This window comes from Puma concolor, chromosome B2 (assembly GCF_028749965.1).
Source record: "Puma concolor isolate L17-30 chromosome B2, mPumCon1.1.hap2, whole genome shotgun sequence".
In the NCBI taxonomy this organism is placed as follows: Eukaryota; Metazoa; Chordata; class Mammalia; order Carnivora; family Felidae; genus Puma; species Puma concolor.
This window is the reverse complement of record NC_141671.1, coordinates 145,922,061-145,943,116: the sequence shown is the minus strand read 5'-3', so window position 1 is coordinate 145,943,116 and position 21,056 is coordinate 145,922,061. Positions and strand designations below refer to the sequence as shown.

Below are 21,056 nucleotides of genomic sequence, written 5' to 3'. Positions count from 1 at the left end.
GCAAAAGCCCCCCCCCCCCCCCCCCCCCGGCATCCCAGGGCTCTCCCTGCTCTCAGCACTTCTGAGCAGCACGCAGATCAAGAACCCCACGAGGGGGGCGCCTGGGCGGGGGGGGGGGGGTGCTCAGTTAAGCGTCCGACTTCGGCTCAGGTCATGATCTCACGGTTTGAGATTCAAGCCCCACGTAGGGCTCTTGCTGGCGGCATGGATTCTCTCCCTCTCTCTGCCCCTCCCCCACTGGCTCTGTTCCTCTCAAAATAAACGAATAAACTTGAAACAGAGAAAACAAACGAACCCCAGGAGAATCAGGAGCTAGAACCCAAGCAGAGTCACGGACTTGGAGCAACTCGGCCGCCTCCACGCCGCCCCCCCACCCGCCGCCCCAGCAGGGACAGCAGACAGTGCCCTCAGCACCAGCAGATGCCCCACCGAAGGTGTGAGGAGCAGGGGAGGGGTAAAGACCCGTGAACAGCTAAGAGGTAAAGTCCTGACAGGCCGCTTTCACTCCCGAACCACAGAAAAAAAACAGCTCACAGTGCTCGGACCGCACTCCGACCCCGGAAAGCCAAAACGGTCACTCCACTCACCGACCTAAACTTGTTCTCACTCTCGTGTTGAGCACTGAATGCGGAGCCCATCTAAATTAGACTGGGCCCCGAAAGCCCACGTGAGAAAAGGGAGCTCTCCTCAGTGTATACAAAGTGACATCCGACTGGGGAAGGGGGGGCGTCCCACTAGGATGCTGTGTGGACAAAGGGGTAAAACTTCCCTCCCGCCACCTGGGAGTTCGGTGTCCTTGGCCTGACCATGAGCTGCCCCGAATCTCAAGGGACAGCGCCCCATCTGGCGCTCACATCCCTCAGGACAGGCAGCTCCCGACTGGGCGGCTGCCACCACTAACACTCCCGTTTTATGGAGGAAACAGCGGCACCCCCCTCCCCGCCCCCATTTAGGAAGGTTCTGCTGAATCATAAGTGAAGTTTCAAGATTGCACAAACAGCCAAGTTCTGCTCCCGATGGAGAACAGCTACTCATAAAGCTGAGTACAGTGTGGGCATGGCGGGTGTGGAACACCACAGAGGAAACAAAATAACCCGAGTCTTCCTGGCCCCTCAGGGGACACAGCTGTGGGATGGAGAAGTTTTGTTTTTTGTTTAATTTTTCTTTTTTGAGAACAAGCGAGCGAGCAAGCCAGAGAGGGTCAGAGAGACTGGGAGGGAGAGAGAATCCCAAGTAGGCTCTGCACCAGCCATGTGGAGCCCGACTCGGGGCTCGAACTCATGAACTGTGAGCTCACGACCTGAGCCAAAACCAAGAGCTGGATGCTTAACCGACTGGGCCACCCAGGTGCCCCTGGGTAATTCTTGCTTCTGAAGTGAATGTTCAACATTATAAATCATAAAATGTTATCAAAACATCACAGATGCACATGGACACTTAGGCCATTTCCCAGATTTAAATCCCAAGCAGCCTATTGGCCAAGAATTTCTCTCCCAGAAATAACGTGGCCCTTTGTTCACCTGGCGTCCAGGGCTAGTTGTCTGCACATGAGACCCTCCGGAACATTAGCTTAAGTTCCCAGAGGTGGGAACTTGTCCCATTTACAAAAAGAAAAGTCTGGGCCACGAAAGTTCCACTTCTAAGGATTTCTTTATCGTTGATAATAGTTATACAATTTCACATTTGAAAACAAAGTTCCTCATGAGGACTGCACAGATCGGTCTGCAGAGAAAGGTACGATTTACACAAAAGCCACAGGAGCCCCATGCGGACGGCTGTCCCGGAGAGGCACGGAGATGGGACAGAAGCTGCAGGCCACGCTCAGGGGTCAGGTCTTCCGAGGACGAGAGCGAGGAGGGCCCAGGTGGCCACCACGCCACAGACCCTGCAAGACAGAGCGCAGGTCAGCGGTGCCGGCTGGCCAGACGGCTGCGTGTGCACTGGCAGGCGTGAAAGCCCAGACACGCGGGCCCCCCACTCTGTTGACCCAGACCTTCCTGTCTTCCCGTCACTTCCCCAGCGCAAGCTTCTGCAGAAGGGCTCCGAGACCCACCCGGACCGGTCGTCCTCCTAGCGGTTTACATCAGAGGTTGGCAGGCAAGAAAACATCGCCAAGGGGCCGAACGTCTTCAAGCATGCCGTTTTCTATACATGCGGCTCCCAACCGGCAAGCCGAAACCCTTACGAAGCAACTCCACCTTTCAGTTACGCGGGCCAAAAAACCCCGATTCAAACTCGACCCCGCTCCAGTCTGCCCGAGACCCCCTTGGGCGCCCCCCTCTGCTGCCATGCAGTCCAAGCCCCAAAAGCCGATGGCACGCCTGCCTGGCTCCCCGACTTCCTCCCTGGCCCTCCGTGTCCTCTGCAGTCTGCGTCCCACCTCTGCCGAAAACCTCCGACCACCCGAGGCTTCGCCCACGGCCCTCACCTGCAGCCCTCCGGCCCGTCCGGCCCACATACCTGTCCCTTCTCTCCTCGTGGCCCCTCTCGAGGGCCTCCGCCCGCTGCCTGGACACGGTCCACCCCCGCGCTCTGCCTGGCTCGTTCCCTCACCTCCCTGGAGACTTTAATGGGGTCCCACCTTCTCCTTGAACCGTCCGCCCCTCTCTGGCCCTCCACTCCCACCTCCTGACGGGCTCTTCTTTTTAACAGACACTTGTCACCTGATCTGTCGTGCAATTCACTTGCTTGTCACCTCCCACTGGAGTGTGAGTTCCACAAGGGCAAGACTGCGCTTTGTTCATTGACGAAGGCCTAGAACCTAGGCCAGCACCCAACACAGCGGACGTTTACTAGAGCCCTGTCCGGTCTCACTGACTAACGTTCAGGCCACCATACGCGCCAAGGACCCCTTGACCACACGCTAGCCAGGGAACCGTGCCCCACTCAGCCCCAGCTGGCGCCGCGGGCCAGTCCAGAGGGCAGCCTCAGCCCTGGTCACTTACTGCAACAAGCAGTTGATGTCAGGGGAGTGTCTCCAGTACCGATAGAGGGAGATTTGCAGGGTGGGGTGGCCCCGGTACTCCCTCAGGATGCTCCGAGCGCTGCCAAAAGAGGGTCTCAGGTCAGGCATGCAAGTACCAGCCCTGCGTCTCTGAGCAGGCCGCAGGAGGCCGCAAGGAGACAGGGCGGGCTGCGGGGCGGGAGGACGGGCTGAGAACCCAGGCACCTACTCCTTGAACTTATTGGTCAAGAGCAGGAACTGGCTCCGCGACAGTCGCCGGACATCGAACTTGCAGAGATTCTGAAACTCACGATACACTTGCTGCTCGCTGACCCCAGGCCACCTCCGGACGCTGAGGAGGAGGATGGGAGGTCGGATACTGGGGTAATCTGGACCAGAAAAGTTCTAGAAGACAGGGAGAAGAAAGGAGATTCTCTGCCATTCCTGCTGGCCACCCACCCCAGGGTCTGAAGACCCTGAGAGAGGCTAGGAAGGGCTGTGTCTGGGCTGGGAGGGGAAGGAAGGAACGAGAGCGTCCACACGGGTTTGGGCAGGAAGACACAGAACAAGCCCAGCAGGGCGGGAGCGCCCCCTTCTGAGAGACCCCCAAACCAGACTGCTCCCCGCATGCGGCTGAGTAGGGGAAGGAGCAAAACAAAAGCTACTCACGATCTTAGGGACCCCGGCTCGGATAAGATTCACCTGGTTCACATAGGGAGCCAGCACATCGAGGTACAGAGGGAAGGACAGCTCAGGCAGGGAGCCAGCTCTACGGGGACAGAGAAAAGCCCAGAGCACTCAGGCATACCAACGGTTACACACAGGTCCTCGGCCACAGCTGAGGGTCCGGGGACAACAGGGGAAGGCCCTTCCTCCCTCCAAGTCCACATGCTTCCCCCAACCAGCCAATCTCAGAGCTCTCTCCAGGCCCAGGCCAAAGCAGAACTTCCACTTTGGTAAAGATCCCTTGACAAACATTAGCAATGGGCTCAGAGAATTCGTGAGAGGCCGCTGTCCCCAGGTCCACTTTATCATCCCTTGATGGGACCATCACCCTTGATTCCAAAAGGCCGTCCCTCACCCCTCGACCCACCACGCCCTGCCTCTATCCAGACACCACCAGACCCCTGAGCACAGGTCTGTGAGAAGACACAGGCCTTGGAGCCAGGCAGGCCCAGCAGCCATAGAACTTCCCTAAATCTAGGAGGGCTTTTAGGTCATGAGGATTCAATCAAATAAAAGGATGTAAGGCACCCAGGTGCCACTTCCGGACGCTAAGGAGGAGGATGGGAGGTCAGACACTGGGGTCATCTGGACCGGAAAAGTTCTAGAAGACAGGGAGAAGAACAGAGGAGATTTTCTGCCATTCGGGCTGTTAGCTGCCTTCACCGTCTGGCACGTGGGTACCTCCCAGGGAGCACGGAGATGTGGTCAGAGCTCAGGGAGGAGCAAGAGGGGGCGGACTTCCTATTTAAGTTATAAGCCTCACATCAATAGTTCAGAGGATTGCTATGCATAACGTCCATTACCAAAACAGACAAAAAGGCAGTACCAAGGTTAACAGATTAGTCCAAAGTTATTAGCTTTCACTGGTCCGCAAAGGTTTCCAAGTCGGCCTCAAGGACCCTGTGTTTCAATTCTGATGAGCTCCTCACCTGGCCCAAATCCTACACAACAAACACGGACACCCAGCCGGCGCTACAGAATGTGTATTTCACGTGTGGTGTCACCGCCTATGAGCGGATGCTGGAAGCGTCGAGGATGATGTCACCACGCATTCCAATTTGGGGTTTTAGAAACACTTTCCTATATGCCCAATTCCCAGTCCCTCCTTCTCCCCGGCCTGACTGCGGGGACCCCCAGGAGGGGTCCCTTATCGGCCTGGACACTTAGCCCTCCTACCTCACTGTGACACAGTGATGAAGAACAGGCAGGTAACCAAGCAAGCTTACACCCCGGGAGGCACGGAGGCGGGGGTCAGGAGCCACAGCTGGCCTTACCGCCTCGGCCTCCCGGCACGTGAGTTTTCCCAGTGGGTACACAGGGGCCAGGACCAGCAGGGAAGGCCACCCTGAGGAGGAAGTCTGCTTCCCCGGGCAGGGACTGCGTGTACATAGCGCCCCACACGCTCCCTTTGGGACAGCCGCGGGAGCCGGGCGCCTTAGCTCACACCCAGCGAGCCCCGTTCCCGTAACAGGATGGAAGGAACACTCACCCATGTACTCTCCACAGGAGCAAATGTGCCACTTTCAGAAGAACTGGGGACAAAACGCTAGAGATATAACAGACGTCCAGCCTCGACCAGCTCCCCTTATCAAAACATGCAAAGCCATGCTTTATTTCTGTGATGTGCAACCCACCTAGAAATGAACGGAGAGCCTCGGGATTGGGGAGGGGGGATCATCCCCAATAAAGCGTGAGCCTCCCCCCACCAAGTGTAACGACAGCAACTCTCACCTGAGCCACAGAGGAAAGCATCATACGCAGCCTCGTGGGGGTACTTGGTCTCAGCTGAAGCCGCGTTCCAGAAGCGGGAGAGAATCAGGCAGCCGTCAGAACGCGGCCTGGACAAGGAACCTCCTCTCCGCCCAGCTCCACACCCGTGCTGGCCGCACACGCACCACCACCAACCATCGCTCCTCCAGAGACGGGTGTGCCCTTCTTCCCACCCGCACCCACCTTCACCCCAGGTCCCCCACGGCAGCAGGAAGCCGAGGCAGAAAGCCACCCAGCAGGCTAGTCACGTGTCAAAGGGGAGCAGACGCCCCCCAGGAGGTCGTGAAGCCTTCCAGAAGGACTCCTTTTCAGGGTGGGGGGGGGTCACGTGGAGCACAGACAGGAAAATGATGGAGGACCCACGTAACCCTCCCACACACACCTGCCCACGGGGAGACCAGGCCATAGCCTCCCTATGGGGGCCACCTCCCCACGGGGAGACCAGGCCAATACTCAGCTGCCTATGGGGTGGCCCCAGCTCACGGGAACATACCGTATTTTTCGCACTTGCTTGCGTGAATAATCACTGGCCCGGAATTTTTGGTAGGATTCAAGTCACTAGTACAGAAGAAAAACAGCGTAAAGCATAGTCACAGAGGGGCATCTGGGTGGCTCAGTCGGTTAAGCATCCCACTTCGACTGAGGTCATGATCTCACAGCTCGTGGGTTTGAGCCCTGCGTCGGGCTCTGTGCTGACAGCTTAGAGCCTGCTTCAGATTGTGTCTCTCTCACTCTCAAAAATACACGTTAAAAAAGAAATTAAAAAAAGAAAAAGCAGTCACTGAAAATAAGCCCTTCTTGGTATCTCCTCACCGTCTTATGCTAATATAACTAAAAGCGTCCCCAGGACTGGGGTGCCTTTTTGAAAGAAACAAAAAGGCACAGGTCCAGGAACAGGCGGATGAGGTCTCAGTAAGTAGGCAGCAGCACAGGTGAAGACGGCGAGAGAGGCTGCTACTAGGTCACTACAGTACTGGCCACACGCTTAGCCTGAGTGAGGAACCTGGATAAAGTTGACACTGGCTCTGCCCAGGGAGCACGCACCTGGTGACCCAAAGGACACATACAGAGCTGGCCCTGCAGCGCCCGAGGCACTAACAGTGCACTGGAGGGTACGGAGGCTGCGGGCAGGAGGGACGGAAGGCTTCCTGAAGGAGGAAGCACTCCAGGAGTCCTGAACCACAGGAACTCGCTTGGCTGAAGCGATGGGGAGGCGTCTGGCATCTCGCGTACAATGAAGGCGCAAAGGCAGTGAGGGAAAGGGAGCAAGGCCTGACCTGTGTGTGTGTGTGTGTGTGGCTGGAGCCCCCGAGGGAAAGGCAGGGGCCAGTGAAAGAGCTCAGCTGTTGGCAGCGGGGGCAGGGGGAGGTGCTTGAGGAGCATCAGAAAGGCAGAGGAGAAACACAGGCCAGTCAAGTTCACGTTTTAAAAGATCACTTGAGGGGCACCTGGGTGGCTCAGTTGGTTGAGCGTCCAACTTCGGCTCAGGTCGTGATCTCACGGTCTGTGAGTTTGAGCCCCGCGTCGGGCTCTGTGCTGACAGCTCAGAGCCCTGAGCCTCCTTCGGATTCTGTGTCTCCCTCTCTCTCTCTGCACCCCCCCCCCCCATGCTGTGTCTGTCAAAAATAAATAAACATTAAAAAAAATTTTTTTTTAAAAAGAGCACTTGAGCAGCAGTGGGAAACAAGGTAGGACAGGCCATGAGGCACCCATGGGGCTACCAACATCCCTGGAATGAAAAATACTTGGGGGCACCTGGATGGCTCAGTCAGTTAAGCAGCTGACTTCAGCTCAGGTCATGATCTCAGTTTGTGAGTTCAACCCTGCATTGGGCTCTGTGCTGACAGCTCAGAGCCTGGAGCCTGCTTCAGATTCTGTGTCTCCCTCTCTCTCTGCCCCTCTTCCGCTTGTGCTCTGTCTCTGTCTCTCAAAAATAAACGTTAAAAAAATAAAAAAAAAAAAAAAGGAAAATAAAGATTGGGGCAGTGATCCTGGGGATGCAGAGAAGGGCAGACTTGACTATAGACATTCAGGGCGGAAGACAGACAGAACTCGCCTGACCAGCAGACGTGGCTGGCTCGGCCCGTGCAGGTCTCGGCTGTGGCACGGGTGCCCCCACTCAACGAGAAGACCTTCCCTCCATTTTCTGCCACAGCTTCTGAGAACTGGGTCTGTGCCCAGTGTCTCGGAACACTGGTCTCATCTGTTCAAGGAGAGAGTGGCTGCTCGGTTTAGGACCGTCAGCAGCATGGCCAGTGGCGAACATGTCACAGCCGCAGGCCCAGCGCAAGGCACAGGTCTCGGTCCTTTCTCACCAATGAGCACAGGAAGTCCCACGGCGGCCTGTGCGTCACCTAGAGTCATTTTCTCGGGTCACAGGCCATGAAACTCAGGCCCAGAGAGATTACTTTTCTCAAGGTTGCTGGCAAGCCACTGGGTATAGCAAAGCTGGGGTTCAAACCCGAGAGGTCTAGATTCAGAGCCCGTTAGTAACGGGCAAAACTCTGGCGCGCACACCAGCCCTGAGCACGGCACCAGGTGCCAGAAGGACGTAGAGGAAGCTGCTCCAGCACAGAAGTGGGTTTGGGGGGCAGAGAACAACGCCAGGTTAGACGCGCTTGCGGCCACGTGGGGTAGGAACATCAGGCAGACAGGCGGCTCGCCAGGGGGTCCTGGGGGTCTGAACGGCAGTCACGGCGGTGGTAGCTGAAGCTAGAGGGGTGGATTCGGTCACCCAGGGACACAGCAGTGAGCAAGAAGGAGGCCGAGGAGCGACCCTGGGAGCAAGGGGGAGGGGTGGAAGAACAAGAGCCCACGGGAGTGAGTTAAAAACGAAAACCCTCCACAACTCCACGAGAGGCTACCATCAACGGTGCAGGAAGAGAGAAGCCCGGGGTGCCAGGAACGCACCCATGAGTCAGCCCATCGGCCGAGACCACGGAGGAGTTTGCACTGGGCAAGCTCACAAGAGCAAGTTCCGTGAAGGAAGAAAACCCGGCCTCGGTGGGCCGAGGCGAAGTAGAGGCCCCTGAAGATAAGTCGCAAAGATAAGAACAAAGACCATGTTGCGAGAAGAGAGTCAAGTGGGGAGCTGTCGTTTCTGGGTCGGGCTGATGACGAGGGAAAGGAGAGGGCCAGGAGGAGGGCCCCGAGAGGGAGGCCATCCAACCAGCGGAGGGACAACGGGACTAGAGGCTGGGCAGGTGGGCGGAGGGCAGCCCTTCCCTGCCTGGACCCTGCACACAGTAGGCGCTCACATGTGCTGACTGGCAGGAGATCCTGCCACAAAGAGGACAACACTGCAGAGGTCTGGAGGGGAGGGGAGGGGAGGGGAGGGGAGGGGAGGGGAGGGGAGGGGAGGGGAGGGGAGGGGAGGGACCCTTCCTGCATTTGGGCCCCATTTCTTCCGGGAAATGGGGCCCAGGAAGGCCATCGGAGGAAGGAGACATGAGGCATGAGGACCCAGAGGAGACCGTCACGTGCTGAGCCGCAGGGCACCCCTGCGGGCTGTCACAGGACAATCACCGACAGAGGCGTCCTTCCAGAACGGTCCCACCTCCAGCTGCCATTGCTCAGGTTTGCTGCTTCCCCCCCCCACCTCCCCCCAGGACGGAAAGGCACAGCACCCCCACCCTGGCGCCTTCCAGGCACCGCGTCCCCACCAGCAGGCCCCCAGACCACAGCGGATCAGGGCTGTGAGGGGAAGTGGGAGCCACCGCTCCCGCAGGAAGGCCCGGGGCCATCCACTCAAGTGTTCAGAGCGTGCCCACCCGCACCATGGCAGGCGGGGGACAAACATCAGGGCACTGAAGGAAAGAAGCCTGTTGTGCTAGAGCTTTCCACTCCAATCAGAAAGACATCAAAAGAAGTTAAACCCTGGCCACAGAGACCACCATATACTTCAGTAGCTGTAGACATTTTACCTGCTTCCTGCCCCTCCAGGCAGAGTTTATCAACCTCAGCACAGGAATGTCAGGGGCTGGAGAATTCTTTGCCATTGGGGGCTGTCCTGTGCATCCTGTCTACTCGCCAGACATGACAGCCCTCCCCACCCCCCAACGACCAAAAGGGGGTGTCCTGGGGAGTAAAATCCCCCCACCCCCCATCAAGAACCCCCTGCTCTACGAGCAGCTCCCTCCCCCCGCAAAAAAAACAGCCTCCTTACCTGTTTAGGACTTCATAAACTTCTGAGAGATTTGAAACCCTTGGGAAATTCAGTTCCTAGAATTATGGAACAAATCAGAATAAAACTTGTGCTTTTCTTATCCGCTTGGGGATTACCAATGGCCACTGAAGGATCCTGGAAAATAATTCCTATAAACTCCTCTTTCTATTCAAAGATCAGGGTCTTTATCCCTTGATTAGGGCCCTAGCAGCACCCTTGGGTTTTCTAGAAGGTACCCAATAACCTAGGCTAGAAAAACTGCAATAACTCCTACCACCTTCCTACAAAGGCACGTGTCTAAGGGGTTCTGTAAACATATGCCTCCAAGGCACCAGACCATGGCCAAGGACACACATGTGGACACCAGGTGCTCTAAGAACCAGAGAGCCTTGGGCAACGCCAGGTCACCCCGAGCTCCTCTCCGCTTGTGTGGCAAGAACACGTGGGTTCCCTCCGATCAGCCCACACCCTTCCTGCTTCACCCTTGGACTCTGTCACATGGAGATGCACAGCATCACAGACCCGCGGAAGAGCTGGAAACTGGGGAGGGACAAATGATAAACATGGCTCTAAGCAAAGGGGTACCAAGTAACCCAATGCCTTTTTTGTAGCTCCCTTACTGAATAGTTAGGTGACCAGCTTCGGGCTTTAAAATGCTGATCTGATTCCCCGCTCTCTGTTCCTCAGTTTAAGTTCTAAGAAGCATTCAAGCCAGTTGGGTGCCTCCCTTCTCCATGTGCAATTCATACCCTAACTGTGCAACAGAAGTCACCTGGGAGTTTTAGAAACACCACTGCACCCCCAGCCCCCTAAACCATAGGAAGCTGGCGGTGGGGTCCAGATGGCAGGATTTAGCTTCCCAGGTGATGGTATCGTGCCCAGGGTTGAAACCCATGACCTTAAGGCTCAGCAGAGATCGTTAAGAGCTCTCAGAGCCTCCCCCACCCTGTTGAGCAGGCCGCAGATACTTATCACGCACGTATCAAGCTCTAGAACAAACTGCTCCGTGTGGTGCTTTAGATCGGACAAGCTACATACAACTCAGTCAAAACATGGGAACTTGGATGAGGGAAGGAAAAAACTTACAAGCTAAGATGATAACCCAACGTGAAAATACAAAGGAAGTTGTTACTGGTTGTAAAATAGGAGAGAAGGATTTGAGGAACAATTTTTAAAAAAGAGACGGAGTGAGGGCACATGGGTGGCTCAGTCAGTTAAGTGTCCGACTTCAGCTCAGGTCATGATTCAAGCCCCATGTCGGGCTCTCTGCTGACAGGGCTGAGCCCATTTGGGATTCTCTCTCTCCCTCCCTCCCTCCCTCTCTCTCTGTTCCTCCCCTGCTTGCACTCTCAGGAGCTCAGGCTCTCGGTAAACAAACTTTAACAAACTGGGACAAAGCAATCCCGTTCCTTACCTTCCAGATGTCCTTTGTCACATTCTTGGTGTCAATGAGAACAGGAAATAGGTTGTGAATATTCAGCTTAAATTGATCATAGCTTTCTGAAGCAAAACACCAGATAGAAGGGAGTTTGTAGATAAAAATGGGAAGGAAGATTCTCCAACCTAGCTTGTCACCAACGCTAATTCACAAACAAGGCAAGCAAAACAGAACAAAATGGGAATTAAAAACATCCTTTCTCCTAGTCATTAAGGATTTTAAATCTCAAACCAACCTGCCATCACCCCTTGTGGTGGTGAAAGCCAGACGGTTTTCCAATAAACTCAGGATATTGGCTATTGTCAACACTAGTTAACGTAGTTGTGTGAGCCAACGCACACAGGGAGAAAGAAGTGCTATTGAAAAGCGGGTATGAAATGGTCTGTAAGGGACTGTTTAGAGGAAAACAGAAAAAAAAAAAAATCAACTAAAAATTCTAAGTGCCCTGATTTAAAAAAAAAAAAAAAGCTATTAAGCTATTAATTGGTATATTTATCAAAGGACTACCTGTATGGAGTTTAAAGAGATTTATGGCAAAACAAACCAAAGCAAACCCCACTCTCCTCTGCCCGCTCCCCAGGCAAGCGCTTTCCATGTTCTTTCTCTGGGTGTTTGTTCCCAGATCTGCAAAGGCGCTGTGCTGCGGGTTTCCCCAGTTTTACGCATCCACCTGTCGACTGCCCGCTGGGTGAGAGGACAGCCCGTCTCATCCCTGGCTCTGCCCCCTGCTCCCCTCTCTGCCCCCAACGCCCCCTCATGTCCCTAACACCCCTCCCCACCCTTCCTGCTCTCACAGGGGCCAGGCCGTGGTCCCCAACCTCTCCTTTCTTACCCAGCTTTTGTTCTCCCAGCAGTTTTGTTTTGTTGTCTTGGTTTTTCTGGCCAGTGCGCATTAATTTTACCCCTACTTGTCCCTCGATTCTCTCCATGTGCTCAAACTGAGGGGTTTTATCATTTCCGGGGAAGTCTTAAAACTTTCCCACCCTTTTAATCTAGACAACGTACACTATTTCATTTAATCCCCCAATACTAGGATATCGCCATTATTATCACCCCCTTCTTACAGGCAAGGAAACCGAGAAAGCACCTTGCCGGAGCTAACACATGTGAGGAGGGTTGGAGGAGGACAGAAGCAGGGCTCTCGAGTCCAGGCCTTTAACGGCTGCAGGACACTATCGTACATCCAATGAGGGCACCAGTCAGGCAAAGTGTGGCACAGCCATAAGACAAGGCCACACAGCCACCGAAATGACGTTAGGTTAACGGCATAAATGCTTTGGGTAAGCGGGGGGGAAGCCAAATGCAAAATCATGTAGCGCGATCATATTTGTGATAAGTCCCGGGGGGCGGGGTGGCGGGCAGGAATCAAAGTGTTAGGATTATAGCGGAGACGGAAGGCAGCTTCCTCTCTCCTCACATTTCTGATCCCACAAGGTCTCACGCAATGGTACACGACAGCTGCCATCAAGGCGGGGACGGGATCAAGCTGAATGGAAGTCTTTCTGCCGGAAAGTCACCTGGCTTGCACTGGGGGAAAAAGGGAACAGGCACAGATCCGCCAGACCCCCGGAAGCCCGCGGGTCCCGGGGAGGGGTACGTGGAGGGGCTACCCTGGGGCAGGACGGGGGCCCAAACCCCGTCTGGACGTGAAGGGAAGACCGGGAGGGGGTGGCGGGCACGCCCGTACCTGGGAGCGGCCGGAAGAACTTCTCGTGCAGATGCAGTAGGTCTGTCATCATGTTGTGGCCCACCAAGGGCTGCTTGGAGGGATGGACAGGCGGCAGAAAGGAGGGTTAAAACCAGACATCCTGGGTCCACACTCTCTCGCGGGGGGGGGCGGCTTCAGAACCCTGAGATCCCACCACACGGTATCCCCCCTCACCACCCCCTCCCATGAGAAGCGGCCCCTACGCGCAGATGCCAGAAAGAGGACGAGCAGGGCTCGGAGGGATGTGGGGCAGGGTCCACGCCGGGGGCTAAACTGAAGCAATTCCCCCCAAGCAGTTCCGGGTCAGCTAGTCGTGACGTGGGGGACGGGAACCTTAGTGTTTTATGCAGACCCTCTGTCCCCGCTTAACCCGTCGCAATTTGGGGAAAGAAGGCTACATCCAGAAAGCCGGTTATCAACAAGAACGGACCGCTTCTATCTCAAGGCATCTCATTTTTTTAATTTTTTTTTTTTTTTCAACGTTTATTTATTTTTTGGACAGAGAGAGACAGAGCATGAACGGGGGAGGGGCAGAGAGAGAGGGAGACACAGAATCGGAAACAGGCTCCAGGCTCTGAGCCATCAGCCCAGAGCCCGATGCGGGGCTCGAACTCACGGACCGCGAGATCGTGACCTGGCTGAAATCGGCCGCTTAACCGACTGCGCCACCCAGGCGCCCCAAGGCATCTCATTTTTGTTGGCAGCCGCAGCGCATTACCATGGTCAGAAATACGAAAGACGGCTGGAGGCCAAGAAGAGAGATTTTTCCCTACCTTCTGGGCTTTCACCAGCATCTGGAAAAACACAGAAAAACCCCTCGCAGAGAGAAGAATCTTCTCCTTCCAACAGCTCTCTCGATCGCAGGAGGTGTTCTCAAGGTACCAGCGATGCTGTTTGCTCACTTTTTTCACTATTATCTGAGACAAAAGTAGAGACGAGTCCTCTGAATCCCGGGTTCCTGGGAACGTAGCCGTAATCTCACAAAAGGGGGGAGACGAGAGAGAGCCTTTCTCAGAGGCCGAGGGAGAAACAGAGCCCCTGAGGCTGCCCACCCCCAGGCGGGAACTCACCCCCTGGTCTCTCAGGACCGTCCAGATGTTGGGGAGGGCCTGCCTCAGCACCAGCTGGATCTCAAAGGCCTGGAAGCCTGCGGCAAGGAGACACAAGGCTCGCGTGGAACCGCCACAGACGGCGGTTCACCTTCCCCTCGAGAGGAGGAAGGGAAGTGGAGAGCTACTTGGAACAAGCGGAGCGCTTCGGCGTGCCGCGGCCAGAAGCCCACAGGACAGGACGACACGGCATCCACATCCGTCCTCGAAGCTGATGTCCCGGCCACTCTGAAACCGAGGACCCCAAAGGGTCTCTGTGTGGGGGTTACAGCTATTGACGGCCACCACGTTAGCACACTACGCTGAAGGTCATAAAGTTCTCTTTCAAAATGATAAACACAGAGGCCCTTGGGTGGCTTAGTCTGTTGACTGACTGACTTCGGCTCAGGTCACGATCTCGTGGTTCGCGTCGGGCTCTGTGCTGACGGCACGGAGTCTGCTTTGGATTCTGTCTCCCTCTAACTGCCCCTCCCCTGCTCTCGCTCTCTCAAAAATAAGTTGTTTTTTTTTTTTTTTTAATTAAAAAAACCGAACAGGTATGGGGTGCCTGGGTGGCTCAGGCGGTTGAGAGTCCAACTTCGGCTCAGGTCATGATCTTGTGGTTTGTGAGTTCAAGCCCCGCGTGGGGCTCTGTGCTGACAGCTCAGAGCCTGGATGCTGCTTCAGATTCTGTGTCTCCTTCTCTCTCTGCCCCTCCCCTGCTTGTGCTGTCTCTCAAAAATAAATAAGCAAATGTAAAAACAAAACCAAACCAAACAAAACAGATCAGAATGCCTCCAGCTTCTGAGTTGAGGTCGGAGCTTGATCTAACCCCAAGGACAACGTGCCTGCTGAGCTGACGCCCAGGATCCACAAGACAGAGGGGGTACGTTTCCCCCGACCCCCACACCTGCCAGTGACCAGCCCCAACACTCCCAGGCTCGGGGGGAGCCTCCTGCCTACCAGCAATACCAGGGAGAGTCATCCAGTCGCCCTCCTCCGCCAGGTCCAGCCACCGTGTCACCTCATCAATCACCACCTTGATCTGGTCTTTATCCAGAGAACTGAAGGCGGGCAGACAGAAATGGGAGGTTGGAGAAAACCACGGGAACCACAGAACCTCAAGACAGTGTGAACGTGCCAGGGGTTTGGAGGGTGCCAGCTTTAACACGGTGATCCGGGCAACAGAATGGACCCCAAAGGGACTATTTTCTGAGCCTTGCTCTGCAACAGAAAGCCAGACGCTTGGCCTATGCTCTCCCATACATTCGCAGGGGCACGCCCCATCCTTTCTGCCTCACTGGGACGCATGCAGGAAGAGGCCTTGGGAGCGAGCCAACGCTGAGCACTACAGTCAGGCCTGTCTGCTTAATTCGGCCTTTGGGACAATAAAGCACCATCTGGTGACATAAGGAAAAGACAGGAACTTTGGTAAGCACATCTTCTCCCATGTTAGGGACACAAGAACATGATGTTATTTTGAGACGAGGAAAGACTCTTCTCCAACATTTGAAAATAACAGAAGGTTAAAAATTCAAATAGTTTTCCTCTCACAAAAAGAGACATTTTTATTGAAAATTCATGAATGAGGATTTCAGGGGGGGAAGAAAAAAGCCCAAAACTTCTGGGGGCGCCTGGCTGCCTCAGTCAGTGGAACATGCAACTCTTGATATGGAGGTTGTGGTTTCGAGGTCCAGCTTGGGTGTAGGGCTTAACAAAAAACAAACAAAACCCCCCACCTCCAATAGTACGTAGTTATCTGGACCTAATAATCAGCCAGAACATTCCAGAGCTAAAACTGGTCTAATTTAAGCCCCCTCCCGATAAAGGCAAGACTCTAAAGCTCAAATTGCTGAAGTGACTGGTTGAGCCCTATACAACTGACTGCAGGGCCTGTCTGGGGCCCAGGTGACCACGCGATGCTGTCACTGCATCACTCCTGGCCCAGCTCTACGGCATTACGGGGTTTCCAGTAGGACAACTGGCCCTGGGGCCAAAGAAGAGAGGCAGAGACCCCACCCTCGGGAGCACTCAGATTCAAGAACATGAGGCAGTGGGTCCACGCCGAGGCCTACGACCAGCATGGTCAAGGTTACCCGGGATTTACCCCTGAAACCTCCCCAGGATCACACGGAAAGCCAGCACAACGCATCACAGGGAGTCCCGCAGAGCCCCTCCCTGCTGTGGCACCAGAATGGAGTGCCTGCTTCTCCACTGGAGTACTGAGTCAAGAGTCGGTTCTTCCCCACTTCCCTTCACTTCTGAACATCAAGATCATACTTGATGCAGCAAGAGGGCTCTCATCGCAGCGGAAGGAACGGAACCACCGTCACTCTGAGCTGTCCTGTTTGGCTGACTGCGTACTGCCGAAGCCACCCCGGTTAAAGGTGACGCCGCGAGGTCACTGTGCTCTCGAGCCAGCACACCTACCCACAGGATACGTGAAAAAACACCAGAAACAGAAACCCACGAAGCACCTGGAGAAACAGGCTTTACCTGCGAACTTTCCAGTTCCCAGTCAGGATGTTGTGTTTGATTTTCTTCTCCTGTTCTTCATTCATATATGGGATCCCGTTTTTGAGAAACTAGACAGGATGAGAACAAGCAGACTAGTGGAGGCATCCTCTGTGCAGCAGGAGCAGATGAAAAAGAAGCCCTCCTTGTCCAGTCTCACGTGCACAGGAAATGAGACGCAGCCCAGCTGGACCAAAGAACCTTTAAAACCTTCCTATCTCTGGGGTACCTGGGTGGCTCAGTCGGTTAAGCATCTGACTCTTGATTTCGGCTCAGGTCATGATCTCATGGTTCATAGGGTTGAGCCCTGTGTCAGGCTCTGTGCTAACAGGGTGGACCCTGCTTGGGATTTTCTCTCTCCCTCTCTCTCTGTCCCTCTCCCACTTGCGCTCTTATTATAAATAAATAAAGCTTTAAAAAAACAAAAAACAAAAACCTTCCCCTTCCCCGCTCTGCTGCCATACCTTGTTGTAGTCGAAGCCATACTGATTCAGAAACTGGACACTGGAAGCCTGGAAAGAGAACTCCGAATCCAAAACCCCAAACGTCGTGGGGAAGAGAAAGAAGTTACATGAATGGGCTACATACCTATAAAAAAATAAACATAAAAAAAAAAAAAAAAAGCCAAAGACATTTTTTTCAGTTCTAGCCCACAGAGCAGGGTTCTAAGCGAATTACTTCTTTCACTTGAGAAGTACCTAAACGCTGGCCACTTCTAGTACTGCTGACTGCGCTGGGGCCAAAGGAAAAAGGCAGAGATCCTGCCCTCGGGGAAGGGTCCACCCACATCCTGAGTCCACCGTTCAGCACGCTTTCTGCCTGCTGGTGTCCAGGAGTCACACCACCCTCATTAGACCTACCCTGAAGGCTCACAGAAACAGGGAGAGGGGCACCGACGTGCCAGGAAAGACCCCCGGAAAAGATGCTGCCCCAAGAGAGACTTGAAGCAGCCAGAACCTGCAGGGGACAGGAGGCCGGAAGGGCACAGAAGGGGAGGAGAACGTGGAACATCCAGGGCCAAAGTGGTTCAGAGCCTGGGGCAGAAGACGGAGGGGAGAGCAGGTGGAGAAGATTAGTGGGCCAGAGCCAGGTGTTTTGCAAAAGGTCTTCATACATACTTGTTTGACTCTCCTTCAATACTGGAAAACACAGACAATCCTACAGGAAGAACAGAGGGAGTGAATACCCAAGCAAAGCTATCAAAAGTTAGCTGCAGAAAGGAAACATTGCAAACGGTACTTTGCACCTAAAGATACTTTGTATGCCTAAGATAATCTCTTAAAAAAAAAAAAAGATTAGAAACAGGAGAGCTCTCAAACTGTAATTCACACTGAAATTACTAAACTATAATTGTGAATGGTTCTTCAAATACAGAAAACTGACATTTTTCTAGTTTTAAAACTAACCAGAGGAAATGCTAAAGAAAACAGAGATTTATACAGTGAAGGACTTTAAAATGTCTGCATGGCTAAGAAGACCCTATGGTGAAGTGAAGAAGACTTCAAAGTAGGGGAAGACAACAGAAACATATCTACATGCTGTTTCATATACTTTTCAGAGGTCTTACCGTTAAGAAAAAAACTGCAACAGAAAAATAGCAAAGGACAAGGAGAGAGAACACACACACATGCTCAGCATAGAAAAAGCAAGGGTAAATCTGTTTCAAGACCTTTTTTTGTAAATAAAACTTTATTGAAACATACCATGCTCATTTACATATTATCTTTGGCTAACTTCCAGGAACAGAAAGGTAGCTGTAACAGAGACCATATGAACGATCTGCAAAACCTGAAAAATGTATCGCCTACCCCTTTACAAAAAAGGTTAACCCAGCATTTAAAATGTAGATCAGGGGTGCCTGGGTGGCTCAGTCGGTTGAGCACCCGACTTCAGCTCAGGTCATGATCTCACAGGTCATGATCTCGCAGTTCGTGAGTTCGAGCCCCGCATTGGGCTCTGTGCTGACAGCTCGGAGCCTGGAGCCTGTTTCGGATTCTGTGTCGCCCTCTCTCTCTGCCCCTTCCCCCGTTCATGCTCTGTGTCTCTCAAAAGTGAATAAACGTTAAAAAGAATTTTTTTTTAATGTAGATCAGAACAATTAGATTTTTCCTCTACCAGGTGGGCAAAAAAGTGAAGACTGATCTTACCCAGCATGAGTGAGGAAACCAGGCACGTTCAGTGCTTTAGTAGAAGTCAGTGTAAATTCTGTAGATGGCTGGTAGGAGAGGGATCGTTTGGCCCCCCAAGTTCATACTTTCATGCACATACTAACTCCACAACTCCACTGCTGGTAGTATACCAAACACATCCATAAACACCAGGACAGTTAACACAACTTGTTTGATTACACACAAAAGGTAAAAAGGCATCATAAGGAGACTGAGTCAATCCCTACATTCACAGCTAGAACACTACGTGACTGTTAAAAAATGAATGGGAATCTGTTTATGCTGATATAGAAAGATGTCTAAGCCCCATTAGTGAAAAAGTCTGCAGAGCGAGATGCTTTATAACAGGATCTTGTTCTTGCAGGTTTTAAGCAAAAACCACACGCATTTTTTCTTGAGAGAGGATACAGATTCTTTAATGTCGATTTACTTAGGCATGGGAACAGTGCAGCTAATTCAGTTTCTGCTTGTTCCCAAATGTCGGGCCCCACAGGCACAACACGGCCAAAACTGAAGCCAGCATCGCTGAAGGGAGTCAAAGCAGTTTTACCAGCAGGAAACCCAAAGGCGATACAAACCCCTCCTTCAGTAACTCTAGCAAACAGCTGAAGAAGAAACTCACCAATCTGACAGATTGTGAATTGCTGAACACTCTGACGGGTCTTTAGATACCACTCCGAGGGCAGGTCGAACAGGCTGCGGAAAAACAGACACCTCATCCCACAGGGAAGGAAATGGTGTGAAGGCACCCCAGACTCCACTTTGGATCAGCATCTCTCAACCACAAGCAGCATTTTTCCTTGTTACAACTATTACCTACTCCCAGTGCTCAGTGGACAAAGACCACCCCTCCACACACACACAAAGTGCTGTCCTGCCCCCCCCCCCCCCCATGCCAACAAGGTGTCTGCAGAGAAAGAATAAGTGGCCAGAACACCAGTCGGAAGGGCACAGGTGAGCCCCTCCCTAGCTCAGCTGTAAGGCAGCTTTGGCTTTACCTGATCTGCTGGGGCCGGGACTGGTTAGAACGAAGGCCCGTGAACTCTATGTCCAGACCTGCGGGGGAGGCAAAAAACAAAAAAAAAGACGAGAGTCCGCAGACACAGACCATTGCCACGGCTCTTCATGTTGTAAGTGTTGCAGGTGAGCGAGCGTACTCGGCTCAGGAGGCCAGGTGGGGTCAAGAAGACAGAAAGGAGAAAGCCAAAGCAAGGACAAGCCAGGCCACTCATCCCATCCGCTCGGCTCTACCTGGACCACAGTGGGGCCAAGGCATAATCGCTGCCTAACGTCCCACGGCCCAGGCCCCAGAAGGAATGTCCCCGTCCGTCGGAAGGGCCCTCTTTGCGCCTCCCGCGGCCTGCTGAGCGTCCCGGCTGGGCCTCCCCTCTCTGACCCTGTCCCGCCCGCGCCACACCCTGTGCAGGCTCCCGCGGGCCAGAGGGATGCGGCGACAGGGCCCGGAATCCCCGCCCTTACCCACGAAGTCCGCGCCCAGGACGAGCTCCTGCAGCAGAGGGAGGCTCTGCTCGAACTCGTCGGCGCCCACATCCATGGCCACGCAGCTCCGCCGAGGGCGCCCGGTGCGGCCACGTGCAGCCACGCGCTTCCGCCGGCCGGCCGCCTTAAAGGGCTCGCACGGGAAGCGGGCGGCCCGGGAGCCTGCGATTGGCCGCGTGCCGCCACCTGCCCGCCCACAGGTGTCCGCCCTTACACCTCGGCCGCGGGCGGGGCTCGCTTAGACCCCGCCTTCCAGCCAAAGCCCGTTTCCCTTGCTCCGCGCCGCAATCTCTGCAGTGACTTTAAGGTGCGGTTTACCGAGACCTAGGGTATTAGGACGGGTGGTGGGAGAAAATGGTGCCTGAAGAAGGGTGGAAAGAGGCCAGTAGACAGCACCTGGAGGAACTGCGGTACGTAGGTCAGGACGGCAGCTGTGGCAGGGTGGAGGGACCACCTCTCGTCCGCTTTGAGATTAGCACTTGTTCGCACTTCGCCGGTATTGAGCTGCCCCGTCCCCTCCCCTCCCCCAACACCCCTTCTTTTTCTTCACTTTGTCTGCATCATCCTTTATAATACCATCTATCATACTCTCCGCAAAAAGCCTCAATAATTGCCCATCAAACTGCAGAGGTGATCTGGGACAATCCTTGCGAGGGAAAAAAAACATCCACCTATTCCTTGCGGCGGGGGGGGGACCCACGTACAGTGTCACTTCCAGGTGAACTCTATTTTTGTCTCTGTCAATTTCCGAAGCCACTAGTCCATCGGTCTTTACGTCTTCCCTTGAAGGCCTCTCAGAACCAATCATACTTTTAAAAAATGTTGGTGCATACTTAGCTTTTTTCAGCAACCTATCCAATATTCAAATTGGAAATAGTAATGTTATTTCACTTATGTGTGTATAATTGAGATACACATTTAAAAACTGGGAGGAAATGCTCCAGAAGCTACCCTAACTGCTTACATGTTCTTCCTCTTCACATCTGTCTTAAATAGCCAGAAGTAGTTAACCTCTTTTGATTTATTTATTTTTTT

General features: G+C 53.9%; 1 protein-coding gene across 2 annotated transcripts; it reads right to left on the bottom strand.

Annotated features, from left to right (window-relative positions):
* Positions 1–1,631: 1,631 nt before the first annotated feature.
* On the bottom strand, positions 1,632–20,131 carry PNLDC1 (PARN like ribonuclease domain containing exonuclease 1). Of its 2 annotated transcripts, none has more exons than XM_086708263.1 (19): positions 20,001–20,131; positions 19,520–19,577; positions 19,144–19,217; positions 17,472–17,511; positions 16,818–16,941; positions 16,336–16,424; positions 14,803–14,903; positions 13,822–13,898; positions 13,525–13,668; positions 12,731–12,803; positions 11,020–11,105; positions 9,606–9,661; positions 5,934–5,998; positions 5,402–5,455; positions 5,160–5,202; positions 3,614–3,713; positions 3,174–3,349; positions 2,946–3,044; positions 1,632–1,885 (listed from the first exon to the last, which is right to left on the bottom strand). In XM_086708263.1, exons 1-19 carry the CDS (start codon positions 20,074–20,076, stop codon positions 1,822–1,824), a joined length of 1,599 nt encoding a protein of 532 aa, XP_086564389.1. In that variant the 5' UTR covers positions 20,077–20,131; the 3' UTR covers positions 1,632–1,821. The 2 variants fall into 2 exon arrangements, with proteins under 2 accessions (XP_086564389.1, XP_086564391.1); XM_086708265.1 differs by having other exon boundaries at positions 12,731–12,800.
* Between the last annotated feature and the right edge of the window lie 925 nt (positions 20,132–21,056).

What these genes read in the sequence shown, in the direction of transcription:
- PNLDC1 (XM_086708263.1), bottom strand. Translation starts at nt 20,076, where the DNA reads ATGGATGTGGGCGCCGACGAGTTCGAGCAGAGCCTCCCTCTGCTGCAG. An exon ending in TGCTGGTGAAAGCCCAGAAG is followed by an intron (nt 12,804 to 13,524) that starts GTAGGGAAAAAT and finishes CATCCCTCCAAG; the next exon opens with CAGCCCTTGGTGGGCCACAA. An exon ending in GTTTATGAAGTCCTAAACAG is followed by an intron (nt 5,999 to 9,605) that starts GTAAGGAGGCTG and finishes CTTCTGTACTAG; the next exon opens with TGACTTGAATCCTACCAAAA.